Source organism: Lissotriton vulgaris, chromosome 12, assembly GCF_964263255.1.
Source record: "Lissotriton vulgaris chromosome 12, aLisVul1.2, whole genome shotgun sequence".
Classification (NCBI taxonomy): domain Eukaryota; kingdom Metazoa; phylum Chordata; class Amphibia; order Caudata; family Salamandridae; genus Lissotriton; species Lissotriton vulgaris.
Window position 1 is genome coordinate 747,209,836 of NC_141700.1, and position 24,517 is coordinate 747,234,352.

At 45.8% G+C, this 24,517-nt stretch overlaps 1 protein-coding gene across 1 annotated transcript in view; it reads right to left on the reverse strand.

Moving 5' to 3' along the window:
• Window positions 1–24,517, reverse strand: part of LOC147678557 (vomeronasal type-2 receptor 26-like) — a 197,434-nt gene that overhangs the window by 38,287 nt on the left and 134,630 nt on the right. Inside the window, exon 3 of the mRNA XM_086945691.1 lies at window positions 23,674–23,898. Coding sequence (XP_086801817.1) covers window positions 23,674–23,898 — 225 coding nt within the window. The remainder of the gene's footprint in view (window positions 1–23,673; window positions 23,899–24,517) is intronic.

Sequence of the window (24,517 nt, forward strand, 5' to 3'; positions counted from 1 at the left end):
GGCACAATTATCATTGAACCACGCTTTCTTGACTTTTCTTGGCCCCCGTGATTTGCATGTCAGTAATTTCTCAACAGTTTGTGTAATGATTAGAAATTTAGACAGCAAAATTTCTGGGCATGGTATTGGGGATAAACAGTACTCCACTTCTCCGTAGCAGTTAATCATTACATTGGTGATAATTTTAGTGGGGTCAACTTTTGTCCATTTCACCCTCATCCCATTTGGCCTTCCTACGGAAATGTCCTGAATAGGTTGACCGTAAGAGTTCCTTTTAGACCCCCAGCCCAGTAGTTCGACAGATACACTGTTGTGGTCACTGACCGTTTGTTCAATTACCCAGACGTTAATATATGTTGCAGAGCTGGATACGATGATATGGTCTATAAAGGATTGGCTGTTCCTTCCATGAAATGTTGGACATCTAACATTGTTTGCATTCATATTACATTCGAGGAGTTCCAGATCATATTTGGCCAGTAGGTTATTCAAGGCACTGCCTAGGTTGTTGTGCGGAAAATGATTGAAAGCACTGGTAGTTTCCCTTCCAGAATATTCCTCCCTATGGCCACAAGCCCCCTTAAGTGCGTAAGTGCACGTTTTGGTGTTAAAGTCTCCGACCCACAAGATTACAGCTGGTTTAGAGGAGCTTAGTAACATTGCATCAATTGCCTGCTCGATGTTAGAGATGAACAACCCCTGGCTGTGGCTGGCGATGTTGTTGTAGAAGTTCGCAATTATTAAGTCCTTATCTCCATTATGGGCCACACGCAAAACGGATGCATAATCTCCCAGGACTACATGGTTGCTGACCCAGAACTCGGTCAATGTTGTGGATAGTAGGGTCGCTAACCCTCCCTTGGCGCGGCCAGACTGCGAAGCCACAGCCAGAACGCTAAAGGAGGTATATCCCTCGACAAATACTTCAGCTCTGTCCCAGGTTTCTTGTAGGCATATGATGTCATAGCCTTGTTTAAGAAAGTCAACCCATGCGGGTGTATTTACCTTGGAGGCTAGGCCCGCTACATTCCACGTGATGACCCTCAATGAACTCTCCCTGGATACGTGGGATGAAGTAATTTCTGTTGTGGCTGTGGGTGGTATTTGGACGCCTAGGTGGTTTGCAACAGTACAGGTGCTGTTAACTATCGTTGTCAGGTTGTTATGGCTGATTATAAGGTTCTCTATTGGGGGTTCAGTTACAAGAGGGATTTCGACCGGGCAGGTGCGGGTGGTGTTGACTATCGTAGGTGGATTATTTGCACTTGGAACAGAAGTGACTATGTGGGTTTCACTTTCTCCAGCCGGTGAATCCGAGAGTCAATCATTTTCATCAAGGGCATTGAACACCTGGAATCTGTTTGATGTTGGAACAGCGAATTGGCCAAAGATGTTGCTTCCAGACCCGGTTGTATTGTGGTAATTAAAGTAGTTGGGATTAGGCATTCTGTACAATTCCATAGGTGGATGTGGAGCATGCTGATTATTAAATACGTGAGTGGTCGAGGGGTACAAGGGATGGGAAGGATGCCCGGCTAATTGTACAGGTGCCTGCTGTGCAGATGGATAAGGTGTATTAGTTGCTCTAGGATGTTTGAAATTCTGCATAGGAGTCTTATACCCTACCAGGTTCCTATAAAAGTAATCCAAAGGAAACAAGGTTGTGTTGTATTCGTTGTCAGAAGGGATAGGTGCATTCAAGATGGAGTCTCGTGCCCATTCAGTTGTTTTGTAATTTATAATTACACAATCCCCGTTTATTTCTTTTTTGCTCGGGCCCACCCACCCTACCCTTTGAGTTGAGATAATCTGGTCCACGCCACTTAAGGGGAAACCACAGTTATGGACCAACCAGTGTAAAATTTTATTTTTAAGAGTTTCACTGTTTTCAAATTGGGAGGGTTTGAGTTTTGGTACATTTGCAAGAATTGCTACCAGAGGCCTGCTTTCTGGTGGGAGGTTAATCACAGCGGGGATGATATTATTATAGTAGCTACGCGCCGGTGGGTTCCTGCTTGCTAGAGTACAATCCTGGGGCCCCTCACCAGTTGCTCTGTGAGATGTGGAGGAAGATGGGCCATTAGGGACGCCACTTTGCAAGTTTGCAGTTTTATTGGTAGGTGCTGGGGGATTTGTATTACTCACTGGTGGAGCTTGTGATTTGGATACGGTGTGGGCAGTTGTTTTAGCCTTGTTCCTGGTTGATACATTTGGGATAGGTAGGGTAGTTTGTGTGTTACGTGGGCCAAGGTGTTCAAGGATGTCTAATTTTGCTAGGCCCAATTTTTCCAGGTTTTCCACCTTTTTACCTATTTGCTCAAGTTTGTCGTTTAAGGGGGCAATGAGATGCTTCATAACATCCGTGATGTGGGCCAGTATGGACTCCATATTAACTATAGGTCCTAAGTTAGGCACCGATTGTGCAAGTCCATTAGATTGTTCTATGGGGGGTGTTGGTAAAATGGTCTTCTTTCTTTTGCCCTTTTGTTTCATACATCCTCTGAAAGGGGCCTGTAGTTTCCTAATATGGGTGCGTCTGGTTCTACGATGGGCGGTACCCTGGTTGTTTGTACTATTGTCGCTGCTATTATTAGCTAGATCTATTGTGTGCATATTATCTGTGTTGTCGCAGGTAATCAATGATGCGCTAGGCGCAGTGCTAGGACCCGGTTCCTCAAGTGGTGAGGCATCAATCTGTAGATTAGGAGTTAGGGACAGACGACTGTCCCCATCTTGTAATATTATGGGGGGTATCGGAGGGTCTTCTGTGGGTGGGGGCACAGTTCCAGGAAGGCCTGTGTAGGATTGCATCAGAATGGAGTCGTTTGATAATGCAGTCATGTTGATGTTATATACAGTGCTATCAACAGGTTGTGGTGTACGATGAATTAGACAAGCACTGGGTGGTAGGGACAATCGTCTCTCGGTGTTTTCGATGGCATTTGCTACCACTACGATTGTCTGTTGAAGCATGCGATCAATAGCAGTTAGTGTTGGTAACGGTGTTTTGGTTTGGGCAGTGGCCCTTGCAACAGAGCGTGTGTTGATGGGCGTTTTTTTAACCATACTCTTGGTGGTGGATTTGGATGCAGTTGGAGCCATTAACAGTGTGTATTAGTCACAAAACGTAGTACCTTGGTGATCGCTGCAAAAATGGCCAGGGGGTAGTGCCCAGCCCCGTCTCCTCAGGCCTCTGAGGGCCACAGAGGGCCCGCCCTTTGCCCGGGCTTAGCCCGGCACCTGCCCGCGCGCGTCCCGCGACGCGGGAAGAGATGCCCCTTTTTGTGCGCCTCCTGGCGCGCTCAGCCTCGACGCGACTTCCGTCCAGGTCGCGGAGGCTTCTGGGGCTTGTGGTCTTCAACTCCCCCGCTCGGCGGCAGCACTGGTGGTCAGAGGCTGCAGCGGGGGGAGGAGACCGGCGATGTCAGGGGAGCGCGCTGGGCGCCACAGGCAGGTCCCGCGGTGGTGAGGGAGAGCCCAGCGGACAACAGCAGCGGAGAGCCAGGGAACTCCGAGGAGCAGCAACAGCAGGTAACCGGAAGGAAACACACCCACTCCCCAGCAAGGGATGCCCCTTTTTGTGCGCCTCCTGGCGCGCTCAGCCTCGACGCGACTTCCGTCCAGGTCGCGGAGGCTTCTGGGGCTTGTGGTCTTCAACTCCCCCGCTCGGCGGCAGCACTGGTGGTCAGAGGCTGCAGCGGGGGGAGGAGACCGGCGATGTCTGGGGAGCGCGCTGGGCGCCACAGGCAGGTCCCGCGGTGGTGAGGGAGAGCCCAGCGGACAACAGCAGCGGAGAGCCAGGGAACTCCGAGGAGCAGCAACAGCAGGTAACCGGAAGGAAACACACCCACTCCCCAGCAAGGGATGCCCCTTTTTGTGCGCCTCCTGGCGCGCTCAGCCTCGACGCGACTTCCGTCCAGGTCGCGGAGGCTTCTGGGGCTTGTGGTCTTCAACTCCCCCGCTCGGCGGCAGCACTGGTGGTCAGAGGCTGCAGCGGGGGGAGGAGACCGGCGATGTCAGGGGAGCGCGCTGGGCGCCACAGGCAGGTCCCGCGGTGGTGAGGGAGAGCCCAGCGGACAACAGCAGCGGAGAGCCAGGGAACTCCGAGGAGCAGCAACAGCAGGTAACCGGAAGGAAACACACCCATGACCAAGGCAATTTGGATTCCTTGCTGAGGGTAAATGCATTTCTCCCCCCTGATAGATCTTATTCCTTCCTATTGAATGATTTATTTGCTATTATTTCCTCTACTTTGGAGAGGGAAAACTGCAGTTCCCTCATATTAGTGCGAGATTTGAACGCTAAAGTTTCATCATATAGCATAAAGATATTTGCTAATTCTGTAAAAAATGAGGCCCTAAATATCCCTAAGGCCCAATTCCCGACTCAATGCAGGACTGACAAGAGAGGAGCCCAACTACTTGAAGGTTTGAGAAACCTAGATCTTATAATTGTTAATGGGAGGCTAGAAAAGGATACTCCAGCAAACTATACTCATAAGGCCCCATCCGGGAGATCTGTCATAGACTATTTATTTACTTTGGCAGATTTTTTCTGTAAACTTAGAAATATGGAGGTCATTGGAAATGGTCTTAGTGATCACATGTTGATTTGTTTACATTTTTAATTTAGTTGCGCTAAGGTAGATCCGTAGAATTTCAAAGGTAGTGTAGTTAGGTTTAATGCATCTAAAGGTAGAATGCACTGGAATTCTCATGCTTCCACGAAATTAAAAGCAGCTTTAACAGTTATAATTAGGGACCAACAGCAATTATTGACGGGTGATTACGATCCTTCCCAATTGGATTTATTTGAAGTTTATTCCCACAACTTAGGAGCCTTGGTCAAATCTTGCAAACTTTCGCAAGCTTCAATAAAACGAAGAATACATTTTAATAATTAGTATAAAATTAAACAGGGAAATAAATAAACTAGTGAGAGCCCAGTTTTCGAATTTTTCTCATGAACGAAGTAACCTATTAAATCTACTTAAGAGGAAGCGACAAAGGAAAGAACGCTCTCTAAGGCGAACAAAAGAAGATGGAGTATGGGTGCAGTTAAAAGAGGCTGCATCAAAAAATTATGCCAAAAGATATTGGGAAATAAGCGCTGATTGCTGTAGCACAAGAGTAAATTTGCTTCCAATCCCCATTAGAGAAGAGAAGTGGAAAGTTCATTTATTAGAACTATACTCTGCCAATCATAATTCTACTAACTCAACCCTTGCGACATCTGGTAAGGTTTTAACTCCTGAATCAAACCATGTATATGTAATCAATGATGTAGTCAGAGCAATCAAAAAAATTAGATCCTCTGGAGCGATGGGTCCCGACGAAATTCCAATGACAATAATTAAGAAAGAACCACTTCTGTGGGCTACCTATCTAACTCCCCTGTTTAATCAGTGCTACTCTCAGGGAAAAACTCCCCCATTGTGGTCCGGAAGTATTCTAGTCCCCCTATATAAAAAGGGCTCTAGAACACACCCTGGTAACTACCGGCAAATAGCCCTATTGGATGCTGCTGGAAAAATCTTCACCCGTAGCATCCTTGATCATCTTGCCGAATGGGTGGAGGAGAAGAAGGTTCTCCCTCTAGTGCAAGCAGGTTTCAGGAAAAATCATTCCACCTTAGACAACATCTTCATGCTAAAATTAATAGAGGAGAAATATACATTTAGCCGCAATTCAAATGTATATATGGCGTTTATAGATTTCTCAACGGCATTTGATAAGAGAGATCGTCCTTTACTATGGAGAAAGTTGCAAAAAATGGGTGTGCCCCATCCCCTGTTATCCCTAATTATTGCACTTCATTCGCAAACTTGGTGCAAGATTCTTATGGGTGGAAATCAAGGTCTATCTGAAGCTATCCCTACTGAAAATGGCTTGAAACAAGGTTGCTTGTCAACGCCATTGCTGTTTTCTCTATATATAGCTGATTTACCTGATATTTTTAATTGCGCTGAGGGAGACGCCCCAAAGTTATGTAACCGGTCATTTGCATGCCTCCTTTATGCAGATGATATCGTACTAATGGACCTAACCCCTATTGGGTTGAACAGAAAGTTGATTTCCTTGCAGAACTATACAGTCGACCACTTCCTAAAAAGAAATGTTTCCAAAAGCAAAATTTTAGTTATGAAATGTACGAAAAATAGAAAATTATGTAATTTTAATTGGCACATAGGTCCTGAAAAATTGGAGGTTGTAGACTCATATCCTTATTTAGGGAACCTAATGGCAGGCAGCACAAAGAATAAATTCCATACTGAACACAAAGCATCTAAAGCAGTATCGCACGCCAACGGCTTGCGTATCTTTTATAAAGCTATGGGTAGAAGGCATTTTTTACATGAAATAATGGTTTTTAAAGTAAAAATTCCATCAACCCTGCTTTATGCCATTGAATCCATCCCTGTCAAAGATTGGAATTTTTTGGACAGAATCGAAGGTCAGATACTATGTAAAAATGCAAATTGATACTTGTATAGCGCACTACTCACCCACAAGGGTCCCAAGGCGCTTGTACGAATACCTCTGTGGAACCCATCCTGGCATTCCCTGTGAGGCGTCCACTCCTGGGCACCCCCAAGGTGGAGGCCAGGCACCCTTAGCATTGTAGGGGCCGTTGTGGAGATTAAGCAAGCTATTGCCCAGAGTCGCAGAGTGGGACTCAATGTTTGGAATAGGCACCGAGGCGAGAATTATCAGGTCAGTGGAATTTTGAGCCCAAGGCCCGCCGAGGCGGGGAATTGAACCCTGGTCCCGGGCTAGACCTCTGCATCAGGGTCTGCCGCTCTAATCATTGAGACACACTTCTCCACTCTTCTCATGTAAATTATGTAATTTTAATACTTTAGTCCCAACGGCTGCTATTAGGCTGGAATTGGGCTTAATAAGCTCCTACATCCAAGGTTTAGCTAGGGTATTGCGTTGGGGATACCAGTTGAAAAATAGCGAGCAAGACTCATTAGGAGGGATCATGTGCCAAGAAGTTTTCGTTGTTCGGGCAAACAATTATTCTTTTTATCATGATTTTTTATTTGCAAAAAAAACTTCGCGGTGCAAGAAGATTTAGTGAATACTCTTCTTCCTTCAGAATTTAAATCTCTTTTAAAAACCACTAGTGGTAAGATTAGTTTTAACAGGGATATTGAATTCTGTAATTCCAAAAAGAGATTAAAGTTAATTTTAAGGACAAACATACCAAAAACTTCTCAAAAATATATATACTGGAATTTACAGCATGGAACCCGAAGGCTTCTCACACTTTGTGGCATGAATCTTCTACCTTTAAACGATTTAACCGCACACTGGTCCCGAGATCTAAGTAATGGAAAAATCTATAATCTTTGCAATTTGAGTGTGCAGACCCTGGATCACGTCTTGTTTGCATATCCTGCATTGACTTTGTGCTGGCGTTGTTGGCTTCGGCCAATGTTCTTACAAAATGATGTCAAAAATGTAACTTCTGCACGCGACTCCTTATTTTGTCCAAAAAATGGTAACTACCGGCAAATAGCCCTATTGGATGCTGCTGGAAAAATCTTCACCCGTAGCATCCTTGATCATCTTGCCGAATGGGTGGAGGAGAAGAAGGTTCTCCCTCTAGTGCAAGCAGGTTTCAGGAAAAATCATTCCACCTTAGACAACATCTTCATGCTAAAATTAATAGAGGAGAAATATGGAAAGGGGCGACCATTCGGTCCCCCCGAACGTATGGCGGAGTACCACGATCCCCCCGGGAAGCCATCTTGGGCGGGAGGCGAGTCTCGGCTGGTATGCCCGAAGCGGCGTAGCCGGGGCGCGCCTTTTTCCCGCCCTGGAGTGGGCTGGCCTAGACACTGACGCGGCCGGCCACGCCCTTGGGGCAGGCAGGGGCGGGTTTACGCCCGCCCTGAAGACGGATAAAAGGAGCAACAAGCAAAGAAAGCATCCTCTTGTTCCTGTGCTCTGAAGCTGCACCTCCTCGCTGCACGTGAGCTCGAGACGGAACGAAGAGCCAATTTTGAGCGTTGTAATCTTTCTTGTTTGTTTTACAGATACTCTGTTGGAGAATGCCCAAGAAAGCGGGAAAGCGAATGACTACCGACCAGATGCTGCGTGTTCTTATGAAAGAGGTGACCGAGCTGAAGAGGCGAATGGCGGATAAAGACGAGGAAGGGGGACCGAAACGTCCTTTGGCAGGAGCAGCTCCGGGAGGGAAAGGCAAGAGGCCCAGAAGGGGAGCAGCTGGGGGAGACATCCCGGTTCCCTGTACCCCACTCGAAGAACCAGCTCCGGTGCCGGAAGAGGGGAATCCGATTCCTGTGGTGGTCACCCCCGTGTCCGGGGAGGATATGCCGCCCGAGCTGGCAGCACAATTAGCAGCGTGGTTGGGTGCAGGTAGCAAGGGCGCCACGGCTGACGACGCGCGGGTATTGATGAAGCAACTGCGTGAAACAAGGGAAGCGGCGAAGGCACCATCGCCGGCTGCGGCAGTAGAGAAGCCACCTGGGACAGGTCCAGTCGCAGATACAGCTTCCGGTTCAGGTAAGCGGCCATTGCCGATTGCGAGGGATGAGTCTGCACCCTCACGAAGGGAAAAGTTGGGTCAACATGTCCCTCTGGCTATTAAAGAGAAGATATGGGCAGAGGAGTATATAAACATCTTCTCGTTGCTTACCGATCATTATGAGATGGAGCATGTTAAGAGCCAGAAGGAGCTCATACATCCGAGTGTTTGGCGCGCAAAGATGGCCGCCTTTAAGGTAAATGAAAACATTGGCACTTGGGGCAGAGCATGGGGGATTTTTACATCCATCATGGGTGAACGTAGGCCCGAATTGCTGTCCGAATTGCCGATTTATCAGTCACGGATCATGGGGTATTCTGTATCACACGAGGGCAATCAATGGTTCTGTTACGATAATATTTTCAGAAAAGCGAAAGAACATGATAAAAACTTAACTTGGGATTGTTATGATTCTGTGTCTTGGTCAAAAATGGAAGATACTGGTATGTTAAAGTTGCCATTGGTAGGGAGTAGCGTGGGTGAATCCTCCCGCCAATATGCTGGGACGCCCTTTCGATCAAGTACGAGTAACGACAACCACTCGAGGCCGATCGGCAACGCAGGTAAAAGGGGGATTTGTTGGAACTTTAACAGGGGTAAATGTACGAGGCCTCAGGGGTCATGCAAATTTAGGCACGAATGTGGTGGGTGTGGGCAATCATCCCATCCTGAGTCCATGTGCAGAGCCAAAACGGGTGATAACGGGGGTAGAGGAGGCGCCAAACAGGTCTGATATAGTCCGAGGGGCGCCTTTACCTACTCCGATTGATACCATGGCAATGATTCCCTGGCTCAGCGAATACCCGGATCACGCTTCCGCTGGGGTGTTGCGGAACGGGTTTTCATATGGTTTCCGCATCCCAGTGGGGGAGTTTCAGGGTATAGCGAAATGTAAAAACCAAATATCGGTCTTGCAACATACGACCGTGGTACAGGAAAAGATCGTGAAAGAGGTTACTCGAGGTCGAGTCGGCGGTCCATTTAATGTGCCACCAGTTGCTAACTTTGTTTGTTCCCCTTTAGGGGTGGTCCCCAAGAAGGACCCGGGTGAGTTTCGGCTGATACATAATTTATCAGCCCCACGTGGTCTTTCCGTAAACGATGCGATAGACCCGGAAGTGTGTTCGGTGCGGTACGCATCCTTCGATGAGGCCGTAGCCATATTGAATCGCCTGGGGCCCGGTGCGCTGATGGCAAAATCTGATATCGAGTCAGCGTTCCGGTTGCTCCCGGTACACCCAGACGACCAGCGTCTCCTTGGTTTCATGTTTCAGGGTCACTATTACATGGATAGGTGTATGCCAATGGGGTGCTCTATATCTTGTGCCTATTTTGAAAAGTTCAGTTGTTTCCTGCAATGGGTCTTCACAAAGAAGACGGGGTTTCAACATGTTATGCATTATCTCGATGATTTTTTGTTTCTGGGGGCAGCCGGGGATCCGGAATGTGGCCAAGCTTTGACTGAATTTTGTGTCTTGATGAATCAGTTTGGCGTGCCATTGGCACCAGGTAAGACTGTGGGTCCCTCGACTTGCCTCGAGTTTCTGGGGATCGAGCTTGACTCTGAGGTAGGTTGTTTTCGTTTACCAGGAGACAAAGTGTTAAGATTCAGGGCATGCCTGCAAACGTGTATAAGTGTATCTAAGGTTAAGCTGCATCAATTACAACAATTGGTGGGACAGTTGAATTTTGCCCTAAGAGTAATACCGATGGCCCGCCCCTTTTCCCGCTCGATCGCTCAAGCCATGGTCGGCCTGAAGGAGGGTCATCATCGCACGAGGCTCTCGGCAGAGGTTCGCCAGGACATGCGCATTTGGTTGGCATTTCTGGCGGATTTCAATGGTCGAATAGTCTGGAACAAACCGGCGGTGTCCTGAGGTTCTGTGAAATCTGAACCTGTGTTTAAAATATCATTATTCTGCTACGATTTTGATATCAGAGAAACGAAAATGGCAAGTTTAATATGTGTGTGTATTTTCATCACAATACAATGATGCATGCAGGAGTTATTGGCTAATTCATTCTGAGCCCACAGGCCCCAGGTTGTGAACAAGCGTCCATTTTAGTTGTTGCCCTTTACATAGGCATATACATGAGCCAATGATTCTTAAAGGACACGTATTCCTTAGCTTGAGTTCTTCCTGACTCCCATTTGACCTGAACAGGCTGAATCTGCCTACGTGATGTTGGCCTCACCAAACCAGTCCATGCCCTCTAGTCAATCTATATTAAAGATCTGAGCAACTTGTTGTGTACATTGGCCTGAGCAAGATTAGAAGGCCGAATACAGTAGCCACAGTAGCCATGCCTGTTTATGACCCACAAGCATCCCTTATCCTACATTTCTATCTTCCACACCTGGCTCTGTTTCTCTGCTTCTGGGCTTTTACAATGGGGAGGTGACTGTTTATATGATGGGGAGGAAACTAGTTCTATTGTGAGCTTCTTCGGCCTGCACAGGAAAATATGTGAAGCTTGACATATGTTCATGATGGAAGATGGGTTGGTCAGTTTGGGCAAGTAGAATGGAATTCATAATTATAGCCTGCTTTGTTATGGTACCATGGGAGCGACCTACAATGATGTGTGACACAGCAAGAATGTGAGCCTAGGGGCAAACTTTTTGTATAAAAAGCCTGCCTGAGAAAGCTCAGGCAGGCTCCCTCTTTCAATTGTAAAACTACGGTTGGACGACGAAGCCTCATAATTAATTATAATAAAGATGTCTTTTAATTTTACAGACTGGCTGTCAATTCCTTTGCTGCTTTATTATGCAAACTTCTGGATAGATCCCTGGTGGGGAGAGTGAGTCATTTTCAACTTTTCCTCAGTCCTCTGAGGAGCTGGGGCTGGGGACGGATTCGGCAGGGAGCATTGGTTTTGGTGCCATATTCGGCACTCAGTGGTCGGCACAAAAATGGCCGTCATGGTGGCATGATAGTGGACTGACAAGTAACATTGCTTTCCTGGAACTTTTCCCCATTCTGGTGGCCCTGAGAACTTGGCCCGAAGGGTTCAGAGATCACTCTGTGGTATTCTGGTCTGATAACATGACCGTGGTTGAGTGTATCAATAGCCAGGCAGCACGATGCAAATGGATTCTGAGATTGCTCAAGGAAATTGTATTACTGTGTATGCAATTGAATGTGCTATTTAGGGCAAGACATGTGCCGGGGGTGAAGAACCAGGCGGCTGATGCGCTTTCTCGTTTTCGTATGCAGGCCTTCTGGGGTTTTCGGCCCACAGCGGACCCGGTGGCGGCACCCTTTCCCGAAGCTCTCTGGTCTCTCGGTGCCCCGAACTTCGTAACCTCGTGGGAGAGAGTTTAGCACCCAGGACGAGGAAGGCATATGAAGGGGCGTTCCGTTCCTATTGGGCCTTTTTGGGGGCTGCTAGAGGGGAGCTTTGGGGCCAGGAGGAGTTGGTAGTGAAGTTCCTGCTGTCTTTACATCAGGCAGGCAAATCAGTGGCTACGGCCCAGAGGCATCGGGCCGCCATTTCCTTTGTGGCTAGGGCTCATGGGATCCAGGACCCGACAGCGTCTTTCGTTGTGCAAAAAGCGCTACGTGGGTGGCAACGCCTTGAGGGTCGCAGAGTAGATGAAAGGCGCCCGATAGGTTTGGATAGGTTGGCCCTGTTATTATCCATACTCCCTGCAACGTGTTCATCCCAGTATGAAACAGTGTTATTCCGAGCCGCTTTTACGCTGGCATTCCATGGGGCTATGCGGGTAAGCGAACTAGTGGCAAGGAACAAGCAGGATGTGATGGGGGGACTGTGCCGAGAGCACGTTCAGGTTAGAGGGGGGACAATGACTGTCTCGTTTGTCAGGTCCAAGACCGATCAGGGTGCGATGGGTGACTGCATAATCATACAAGGGATTCCCGGGTCCTCCATGTGCCCGGTGAGTTGTGTAGAGGAATATTTAGCACAAAGGGTGGCATCATGGGGGGGACCTTGTTGAGACACGCTGACGCCACCCCACTGACGAGGTTTCAGTTTCAGCGGGTGCTTGCGATGTCGATTGCCGCTGCGGGCTTGAACCCGGGCGAGTTTGGGACCCATTCCTTTCGGATAGGGGCTGCTACAGAGGCTACAGCCAGGGGTCTGAATGTCGAACAAGTTAAACGTGTGGGGCGTTGGTCCTCCAACTGTTATAAGAGGTATGTGCGGTTGCACATGTTGTGAAGCTGTAATGATGTACTCACGCTTCTTGTTTTGTTTGATTTCAGTTGCGCAAGCCTACGAGGCGGGGCGGACTATGCAGTCGACCCAACACCGGGCCAGCGGTCAGACGTCACCGGCTGTGAAAAAGGAGGTGTGGGTCGTGGGCCACTCATACGTGAGGCGTGCCGCGGACGTATTCAAAGCAGGTGACATGATTCACGTGGCTGGGGAATACGGGTACAGTGTGTCCTTCTACGGAAGGGGCGGACTCTGTATTGACCAGTTTCAATCATTTTTCGAGGGTTTGCTAGGGCGGACGAGGTCACCGCCGTCTATAGTCATAGTACATCTTGGGGGCAATGATTTGGTCACCACTGGTAGACGACTTCTTCTTGAGGCGATGCTTTCCACTGTAAGTTGGTTAGCGAGGAGAGTTCCAGGGTGCACAATTGCATGGTCCCATATGATCCCACGAAAAGTATGGCGGGGGGCTATTTCTGTTGCTGCTCTGAATCATTCAGTAAGAAAAATTAATAACAAAGTGAGTAGATTGTTCCGTTCCAATACACTGCATTCTATTTCGCATGGTTGTATTACTGGTGACAGTATGTATTTAGGGGATGGTGTTCATTTGTCCAGGGTGGGGAACGAGTTACTCATAGGAGACTTGATAGCTTGGCTAAAGACTTTAAGGCATGACCTTTAGGTAGGAGTGTTGTGGGGGGTCCGGATAGCCGGTCAACTATCCGGCCTGTGGCGGTAAGGTCATGATCGGTGAGCACTAATTGGAAGATCCCTATGAGTGGGCGTCACCCATTACGGATGGGAGCGCTCGAGGGAGGTGGCCATTGGCCCCTCAACGGGGAGGCGGTCCCTTCTAAGGATGGGCCGCCGAAAGGAAAGGAAAGGCGGTCAAGGTCCCTTCCTGGGTAGGAGGGGCTACAGCCCCCTCCTGTGGAATTTCCCGGGGCCAGGACATCTGCGACGGCAGATGTGGTAAGTGTGTGGGGTTTGGGGGGGGGTCTACGCTACCTTCTAGATACCTCACACGAGTCCTCGGACGACCTTTAAGTGGCGTCGAGTTTATTGGGGCCCCCGTCAAGTCAAGGGAAATTGGTAGTTGCACTTGAGGTACACCTCTGTGCAGTCGCCCCTCACAAGTGAGGGGGATAATTCTGGTTTAGGGATCTTGACACCGGTTAAGACCTTGCCGTTGGCCCTTAAACGTTAGGATGTACAATTTCAAAATTTCAAGTTAATGTTTTGTAGGATGTTAGTTCGGCTAGGAGAACCTTTGTATTAGAGAATATGTTAAGGTTAGCCAAACATCGCAATGTGGTAATGAAATTGTACATAATATGAAACTGTTATTTTAATGTTTTTAATTTTGTTTCATATTTTAATAAATACGGCCGGGAGGGTCACTCCCTCCCGTCTTCCAAAAGTTCAGAACTGTTTCCGGTTTCCCATCCTTGGGGATTGTGTTGAGAGGGGGTGGCGGGTATCTCAGCCATATGGAAAGGGGCGACCATTCGGTCCCCCCGAACGTATGGCGGAGTACCACGATCACCCCGGGAAGCCATCTTGGGCGGGAGGCGAGTCTCGGCTGGTATGCCCGAAGCGGCGTAGCCGGGGGGCGCCTTTTTCCCGCCCTGGAGTGGGCTGGCCTAGACACTGACGCGGCCGGCCACGCCCTTGGGGCAGGCAGGGGCGGGTTTACGCCCGCCCTGAAGACGGATAAAAGGAGCAACAAGCCAAGAAAGCATCCTCTTGTTCCTGTGCTCTGAAGCTGCACCTCCTCGCTGCACGTGAGCTCGAGACGGAACGAAGAGCCAATTTTGACCCACCCACCAGCCCCTGAGGACAGCAAGTGGTTTTGAATAAAGTTTGATGTGGTAACTCTAATTTTTGTTTACAGGTTGGGATTATTATCGTGATAACTTTGAATATGCAATAAAGAATGGTCAATTTGTGGTATGTTTTGTAAATAAAGTAATCCTGCTCTAGTGTTTGATCAGTAAGCATGCTTTTTAATAAAGTGGTTGTTGTTACTGTCTTTTAAGTAATTTAGTCATTTAGTTTAGAATTGTCGTATTTATTTTGGTCGGGCGGTAAGGTCATGATCGGTGAGCACTAATTGGAAGATCCCTATGAGTGGGCGTCACCCATTACGGATGGGAGCGCTCGAGGGAGGTGGCCATTGGCCCCTCAACGGGGAGGCGGTCCCTTCTAAGGATGGGCCGCCGAAAGGAAAGGAAAGGCGGTCAAGGCCCCTTCCTGGGTAGGAGGGGCTACAGCCCCCTCCTGTGGAATTTCCCGGGGCCAGGACATCTGCGACGGCAGATGTGGTAAGTGTGTGGGGTTTGGGTCTACGCTACCTTCTAGATTCCTCACACGAGTCCTCGGACGACCTTTAAGTGGCGTCGAGTTTATTGGGGCCCCCGTCAAGTCAAGGGAAATTGGTAGTTGCACTTGAGGTACACCTCTGTGCGGTCGCCCCTCACAAGTGAGGGGGATATTTCAGGTTTAGGGATCTTGACACCGGTTACGACCTTGCCGTTGGCCCTTAAACGTTAGGATGTACAATTTCAAAATTTCAAGTTAATGTTTTGTAGGATGTTAGTTCGGCTAGGAGAACCTTTGTATTAGAGAATATGTTAAGGTTAGCCAAACATCGCAATGTGGTAATGAAATTGTACATAATATGAAACTGTTATTTTAATGTTTTTAATTTTGTTTCATATTTTAATAAATACGGCCGGGAGGGTCACTCCCTCCCGTCTTCCAAAAGTTCAGAACTGTTTCCGGTTTCCCATCCTTGGGGATTGTGTTGAGAGGGGGTGGCGGGTATCTCAGCCATATACATTTAGCCGCAATTCAAATGTATATATGGCGTTTATAGATTTCTCAACGGCATTTGATAAGAGAGATCGTCCTTTACTATGGAGAAAGTTGCAAAAAATGGGTGTGCCCCATCCCCTGTTATCCCTAATTATTGCACTTCATTCGCAAACTTGGTGCAAGATTCTTATGGGTGGAAATCAAGGTCTATCTGAAGCTATCCCTACTGAAAATGGCTTGAAACAAGGTTGCTTGTCAACGCCATTGCTGTTTTCTCTATATATAGCTGATTTACCTGATATTTTTAATTGCGCTGAGGGAGACGCCCCAAAGTTATGTAACCGGTCATTTGCATGCCTCCTTTATGCAGATGATATCGTACTAATGGACCTAACCCCTATTGGGTTGAACAGAAAGTTGATTTCCTTGCAGAACTATACAGTCGACCACTTCCTAAAAAGAAATGTTTCCAAAAGCAAAATTTTAGTTATGAAATGTACGAAAAATAGAAAATTATGTAATTTTAATTGGCACATAGGTCCTGAAAAATTGGAGGTTGTAGACTCATATCCTTATTTAGGGAACCTAATGGCAGGCAGCACAAAGAATAAATTCCATACTGAACACAAAGCATCTAAAGCAGTATTGCACGCCAACGGCTTGCGTATCTTTTATAAAGCTATAGGTAGAAGGCATTTTTTACATGAAATAATGGTTTTTAAAGTAAAAATTCCATCAACGCTGCTTTATGCCATTGAATCCATCCCTGTCAAAGATTGGAATTTTTTGGACAGAATCGAAGGTCAGATACTATGTAAAAATGCAAATTGATACTTGTATAGCGCACTACTCACCCACAAGGGTCCCAAGGCGCTTGTACGAATACCTCTGTGGAACCCATCCTGGCTTTCCCTGTGAGGCGTCCACTCCTGGGCACCCCCAAGGTGGAGGCCAGGCACCCTTAGCATTGTAGGGGCCGTTGTGGAGATTAAGCAAGCTATTGCCCAGAGTCGCAGAGTGGGACTCAATGTTTGGAATAGGCACCGAGGCGAGAATTATCAGGTTTGTGGAATTTTGAGCCCAAGACCCGCCGAGGCGGGGAATTGAACCCTGGTCCCGGGCTAGACCTCTGCATCAGGGTCTGCCGCTCTAATCATTGAGACACACTTCTCCACTCTTCTCATGTAAATTATGTAATTTTAATACTTTAGTCCCAACGGCTGCTATTAGGCTGGAATTTGGCTTAATAAGCTCCTACATCCAAGGTTTAGCTAGGGTATTGCGTTGGGTATACCAGTTGAAAAATAGCGAGCAAGACTCATTAGGAGGGATCATGTGTCAAGAAGTTTTCGTTGTTCGGGCAAACAATTATTCTTTTTATCATGATTTTTTATTTGCAAAAAAAACTTCGCGGTGCAAGAAGATTTAGTGAATACTCTTCTTCCTTCAGAATTTAAATCTCTTTTAAAAACCACTAGTGGTAAGATTAGTTTTAACAGGGATATTGAATTCTGTAATTCCAAAAAGAGATTAAAGTTAATTTTAAGGACAAACATACCAAAAACTTCTCAAAAATATGTATACTGGAATTTACAGCATGGAACCCGAAGGCTTCTCACACTTTGTGGCATGAATCTTCTACCTTTAAACGATTTAACCGCACACTGGTCCCCAGATCTAAGTAATGGAAAAATCTTTAATCTTTGCAATTTGAGTGTGCAGACCCTGGATCACGTCTTGTTTGCATATCCTGCATTGACTTTGTGCTGGCGTTGTTGGCTTCGGCCAATGTTCTTACAAAATGATGTCAAAAATGTAACTTCTGCACGCGACTCCTTATTTTGTCCAAAAAATGAAGCAGTGTGTTTTAAACTTTTTAATTATTTTAAAGAGTTCATGTCTATATTTTAGTCATGTTTTTGCCGCTGTTCGTGCAAAATGGAGTTGCTGTGTTTCTCTTCCCTCTTCCATCTGATGCTACCTTAAACTCTCAGATAAAGTAAGATACTGGATTGTCTTTTTGCACATGTACTGCTGCTGTTGCATTACTCTCAGGTTATGATAGGGTATGCTTTATAAATTCCGTTTGCTGCTAAATTCAAATAATCTGCTGACGATGAATTTTGCATTTTACTTAGTATTTTAACTTGTTGACTTATGGTCCCTAACACATTTTTTTGTACTTTTTTGGATATATTTTGTCATTCTATTCTGTCTTATGTCCGTGGAACGAGTGTTACTATATTTACATTTTCATGTATTAATTCGTATGTATTTTGGGGCTTATTATGATTGCGGTTTTCCCGCATCCTCCGGGATGGCGGAAGCCACCGCCAGCTCGGAGGATGCGGGAAAACCGCTGTGGAGCCTCCACAGACCCACCGCCAAATTAGGATGGCTGGTGGGTCTGGTATTCTGTCCGAAGCTTTACCGCCGCAGTCGCCTTCCGACCGCAGCGGAAAAGCACTAACATGTCTGGCGATGTCTATCAGACACCGCCAGGCATATTAGGATGTCTGCACTTATATGCTTTTCCACAGCGGCTTTTCTGCCGTGGAAAAGCATACAGACCTTCACTTCGGGGGCCCGTTGCGGGCCCCCTGGGTGAAGGGGTGGTGGGGGGTGCACATGGGGGGTACCCATGGTACCCCCCTGCATTTGCGTGCACAAAGCAGCAGGCACCGCGCGGTGCTTGCCGCTTTGTGCACGCAAATGCAGTGCATGCATTTTTAACATTGCGGCGGGTGCAGCTTGAAGCTGCACCCGCCGCAATGTTAAAGATAGAGGATGGGACTGCCACCCTGGCGGTCACATCCTAATCTGCACAGAGGGAACGCCGCAGCCCATGCGGACGTTCCCTCCTACTCTAGGGTCGCGGACGGACTCAAGTCCATCCGCGATCCTAATGACCCCCTTAATGTGGACCTCATATGAGTTCCAACTCTTAATAAATATTTGAATTGAAATATTCACCTACCACAGGCACTTTACGTGTTCCCTGAGGCTCGTATCTGCATATCTGGTCAGGAATCCAAATTATTTCTCATAATGTATCACTAAAGCTGAAACTGTATGTGCTAGATTTATGTGGGGGTACCACAGATCTAGAAGGGCAGCTAAATGGATGACTTTACCAAGATTAAGTGGGGGCTGGGGCGTCCCCAGCCTTCTCCTTTATCACTGAGTAGCACTTCTACAACATATGTGGATACTGCTAGTAGGGGCTAAGGCAGAAGTCCCCGTAGCTGTCAGGCCAACTATCTTTGAAGTAGTACTTGATGAGGAAGCTGGGCAATGCTTAGTCAAAGTCCTTGAGCTGAGCTATTATAAAAAGACTAAGTTCAAGATTATTTAATCAGCTTACTTGGTCTGGAGAGAGATATGGCGAAGATTTGGAATTTCGAGTATTAATGCCTTTACTCCTTTTTCAGCTCATGGTCTTTTACCGCCAATTTTTCAAGATCAAATTACTTTTAGCTGGGTGGATTCAGGAATTATTGCTCTGGGGGATGTTTGCTGTGATGGCCACATTGCTTTGTTTATTAATCTACAAGACAGTTTGGGCTCTCTAGGAGACATTTTTTCAAGTTTTTGCAGGTTAGGAGTTTTTGGGATAAAATCTTACATCGATCAGGCGTAAAGTTGGTGGAAATACCCTTAGTTGATATAATAGCGTAAAGATCCCGGACAGGGAAAATGTATCAAACATTGCTAGCTGCCTTTCCTGACTATGTGAGTATCCAGAATGATAGATGGGAGAGGAAGTTTCACAAGGAAGGCATTGATTTACAATTGTCTTTGAAGTTACCTAATCAGATCTTAATAACTGGCGGTCTCCGGACTTAACATTTTATGTCTGTTTTTGATTTATACTAGACTCCGGCGAAGTGTTCTAAATGGGCTGGTTCACGGGGTAACTCATGCAGCAGGTATGGGGCTGGGGCTGCAGATACGATCCATATTTTTTTTGCTTGCCCCAATCTACTTAAATATTTACAGGATATTAATTTTTTTGTGAACCAGATCCTTGATACTCCGACATTATTAACTTTAAACTTAGTTATTCTGGGGGGAGATGGCCGTCAGGGAAGCCAGGCTCTGACTAACTCTGAGATTTGACTGGTATTTATTGCAATGGCTATTACAAGATTATGTATCACCTCTCAGTGGATCAATCCTGATCCTCCTACATTCGTAAATTGGCGGGCTAGGTTACTTGCCACATATAACATGGAATCGGCTGTGTATCGGCTGTGAGGGCGGAGAAGGGGAGAAATGGGGAGGAAATTATGGGCTCCAATTATCAACTGGTTAGGGTAAAACAGCCCTGAAAGTGGTATAGGTTATCAACCAGGCCACTTTTGTATTATTGCATATCTGATTTTCTTTTGTACTGCAGTGTCCCTTCTTTCTTTTCTTTTCTTCTCTTTTATCATTTTGCTAGCTTATCTTATCTTATAGTCTTGTTTCTTTCCTTATGGCTCTCTTTTTCCCGATTATGTTTTTGTTTGCAGAATAGATGTTTTGCCTTTTTCTCCTCTTCTGCCTCTCTATTGTTGTTGTCTTAAACATTTGTCATGTTTTTTCAGAAAGTGAATGTATTACTTGCCGTTATATTTGCCATGACTAGCTGACAACGATTTAATTTTAAAAAAAAGGATCCCTTTCTTCCCTGCCTTTAGGAAGGCGGAGCTCCACCTGAAGAAATAAGTTCGCCACACGTTAGACTTACAAGGTGGGATAATTTTTTGTTTATACATGCACAAGACCATCTTGGGCTTGCTGAACCAAAGTACTTTCATCTGGAAAGTGTTCTCCTTGACGAGAATTGGCGATAAAGCCAAGGTGATGCGTCCGTGTTCAGCCATGCAGTGGACGAGATGCATTCATTTTCTTGAAGCAACTGCAGCAATGCATTGGTTGCAAGTGCGTGACGTTGGGTCAGGATGCAATGCGCAGCTGCTGCTACCACAGTAGGTGATGTGTCGATTCAGAAGGTGATGCGCCAGGTCTGCTCCACATGACTACGAGAATGCACTGGTTCCGACTCATGCCAAGGTGAAGTTGCGCTGGTTCTGATGAAGATGCATGGATTCTGGATGTAGAGCACCTTAGGCACGGCAGACTCACAGCTTGCACATTCTAAGTACAGATGAAGTTGGTTCAAGTTTTTGATACTCCTGAGACTTGGGAACAGGAGGCAAGCCAGCAAGCCCTTGGAGTAACTCTGGGCTCAAGTGATGCAGATCCAATTCTTCTCACCCAGGCAGGAGAACAGCAGACTTCAGGGCAGCTCAGCAAGGCAAGAGCACAACAAAGCAGAGCTCAGCAAAGCAGCAGTCCAGCAGAGTAGCTGTCCTTTAATGAGCTCTTCATTCTCACAGAGTGGTCACAGGTTCAGAAGTGTACCGATCTTAGAGTGTCAGGTCTAGTATGCATACCCAGTGATGCCTTTGAATTTGGCTGAGTCTACAAAGAAAGTTTTGAGGTGCAACAAGGTTCTCTCTTACTGCCCTGGCTCCAGACACCCTACAGAAGAGCAATCAATCCTTTGTGTGGGGACTGGACACATCCATTTCAGATGTAAGTGTCAGATCCTTCCTCCCATTCTGCTCATGATGACCCACCAGCATGCAGAACAGCACTCAGGTGCACCTACACTTCCTTTGTGTGCGACTGTCTAGAGAGAATGCAGGAAGCAAGCTGGCACCCACCCCACACGTGTCTTCCAGAGACAGATAAAAGACACCAAATGGCTAAAGTAGGTAAATATCAACTCTCTAAAAGTGTCATTTGCTAAAATGGAATTTAAAATCAAACTTCATCTTAAGATGTTATTTTAAATTGTGAGTTCAGTGACACCAAACTTGAAAGGTCTATCTCTGCACAATTGGGAATTACACTTAGAGATATCATAAGGTAATCCCAATGTTATCCTAGGCGAGCGATCAGCCTTGCAGTAGTGAAAAACAAAATTGGGGTAAAACCTAAAAGTACATGACCTGTATTTTAAATACATGCCACCTTGACCCGTGGGTAGACAGGACCTACCTTAGGGGTGACTTATATGAATAAATGGGATGAATTAGGCCTGACAAGTGGTTCATCTTGCAAGGTCGAAGTGACAGTTTAATTGCACACACAGGCTCTGCAATGGCAGGTTTGACACATGTTTAGAGGGGTCCTTAAGTGGGTGGCACAAGAAGTGCTTCATGCCCACTATTAGCATTACAGGCCCTGGGTACATGACGTGTACTATACTAGGAACCTGTGAATAGATTAAATATGCCGATTGGGTATGAGCCAATCTTACCATGTTCAGAGAAGAGAGTATATGCACTTTAGCAATGGGTACAAGTGGTAAAGTACTCAAAGTTCTTATGTCAGCAAAAATGATGTCAGAAAAAGAGGAGAAGGTTTGGGATGAACTTGCAGAAAGGGTCATTTCCAACACATAGCATCTGTGTTTGTGATCTGCTACTGGTTTAGAGATGCTATTGGCTGTGCCCAGTTTTTTTGCAGCTCCACATAAGATCATGCAGGGAAGCATAACAGCATGTCAATCCCCGCAATTGCACTAGCTCACAGCCTGATTCATGAGAGTTATATAATATGCAGTTAAGTCGCTAGAGGATGTTTCAACTTTATACATTTAATTTCTCTGCAACAAGACTAGACCAATCATTACATTTATCACACTAGGAAATTAATTGGGAGCAAGCCAAATGAATGACCAGAGTAGATCATCACAGATGAAATCCCCTATTGATCTACAAGTCCTGAGTAAAACCAATGAAAACGGTAAACCTCATTATTCGGGCCAGTAAATGTTCTTGCTACTCTTGATGCAATCGGTTGACGAACTAGGAAAGTGTGGAGCACAGAAAGCAACTATGCCATATTCAATAAAGATAAGTACAAGGTCAGCTCACTGAGGACTATCACATTTTGCCATCAGCTTGTGTGTCCAAGACTGTGGGGTAGTAAGGTTTGCACAGAACTGCATACTAAATAAATACCTCCAGAGCATTACTACTTAATAGGCTTCCTTGCACTGAACTGTCAAAACCAACAAGCATTGTCACTTTGTCTAGTAAAGCTATTGTTATACTGCTTATGGTAGCGCATACATCTATACATAATCCTGATTAGCAAGAAAATCATTGAAATGTAGGTTATTGTATGTTTTAACTTGGATATCTGCTGATTTTAAGGTGTATCACAATCTATGTTTAGAAGTTTTAGAGGAGATGCATTAATTTGTTTTTCATTTTAATGAAGAAAGTACATCGAACCGGACTACTATTAATATGTCTGTCAACGGACTGTGTGATTCCATGCTGGTGTTAAGCTGGACTGGACAGTCTAGTCAGATGTTGGAAATTACGTCTATGATAGGAATCCCTTGCACTGATCCTCACTTGTTCTAATATTTTCTGTGGCTAGGCTTGTCACTACCAATGAAGAAATGTTGACACTTTACTTCTATAGTACACAATGCACATTAGCTTCCAATAATGTCCTAAACCAGATCCAAAATATGAAGTATCATGTGCAAAGTAATGCTCCAAAACCATCCCACAAACTTAGCAAAGCATTCACCATTTTGGGTGGCCAAAGAAGACTCATAAGCCAGAAATGCCTACAGCTTGAAGCAACAAGATCCAAAATCTCATTTGACCAGAACACTCCTATGCTAGTACTGTGGATACTTCTCAAAATTCTGTATGTTGACATCAGAACCCTTTCAAACCACTCCACTCACCACGAGGAAATACTTACAAAAATAACTGTTCAATCCCTTCTTGAATTCATGTCTGACTTTTCACTGTCCAAAGATTATATGTTTTCAGACTTACTTTAATGTTTCCTATGTTAATTGTGATTGTTCTAAATGAGTTCTCTGTAAAGTACCCAAAACATGTATGTGGTGTACATGTGCTTTTTTAAACTGATAAACAGATAAAAAATTAATGTATGAATTGAATAAGTTTCTAATTACTTTTAGTTCACTCTAGTTTATAGTTAATTTTCTATGGTGACACATTGCAGTTATCAGAAAAAAGAATTACACAGATGTCTAAAAACTCCTCAAAGTTTTTTTCCTACCTGTGTGTTTCCTGCAGGCCATTGAACAGCGCTGATATTGATGATCATAGTCTTCCCTGGAGGAGCACTGGAATCATAGGTTCCTACCTTCACTTGCCTGATGGTGCCTTCAGGATCTTGTTGCCAGTTGACAATATCATACCATGCTGGAGAGTTGCCATTTTCATCAAAAAGTGTTTCTGTGTCTTCTTTTTGCAAGCGTACCTTTTTAAGGTAGGGGAGGAGCTGCGGAAACGAAGAAATCGCTTTAGTACTTCACAGATGCTCTTTTACATCTTTAATCATTTTTACGTACCCAGTGTGCCATGCATCTCTCAGTCCTGCCAAGCTGATTGTGATTCACACTGGGAATTCAAGGAATCCAGCATTGATAAACATTTCAACCATGCTTGGGACCTTCCTTATATATAAAGCCTGAACGATCTTCATTATATATAACCGAAGATCAATTGAGCTCTGTCCATGCCATGTGGCAACGTGCTCATATTTTTGTTATCCTGGCATTTCTATTTCACATGCAGCAGACCTGTGTTACAAGTATCCTATAAAGTGTTGTATATGGTTGTGGTGTGCTATTCAATAATGGAGAGCCAGACTCTTTTGGACGGTTGGAGACCACACAAAGTGGAACATTTTTAATGTTGGTGGCTAATAACTTCATGACCTATGCATGATACTACTAATGAATGGTGTCAGCTTATTATATTTATGGGGTATAGGCCTTTTAACATCCATTGCAGTGGGGAGGCTACATAGTGATTCTCCCTGATAAAGCTGCAAAATTGTGTGTGTGGTGTGCATGAGTGTGAATTCTTGAGCTGAGGTATTAGCCTTGGAGCTTACA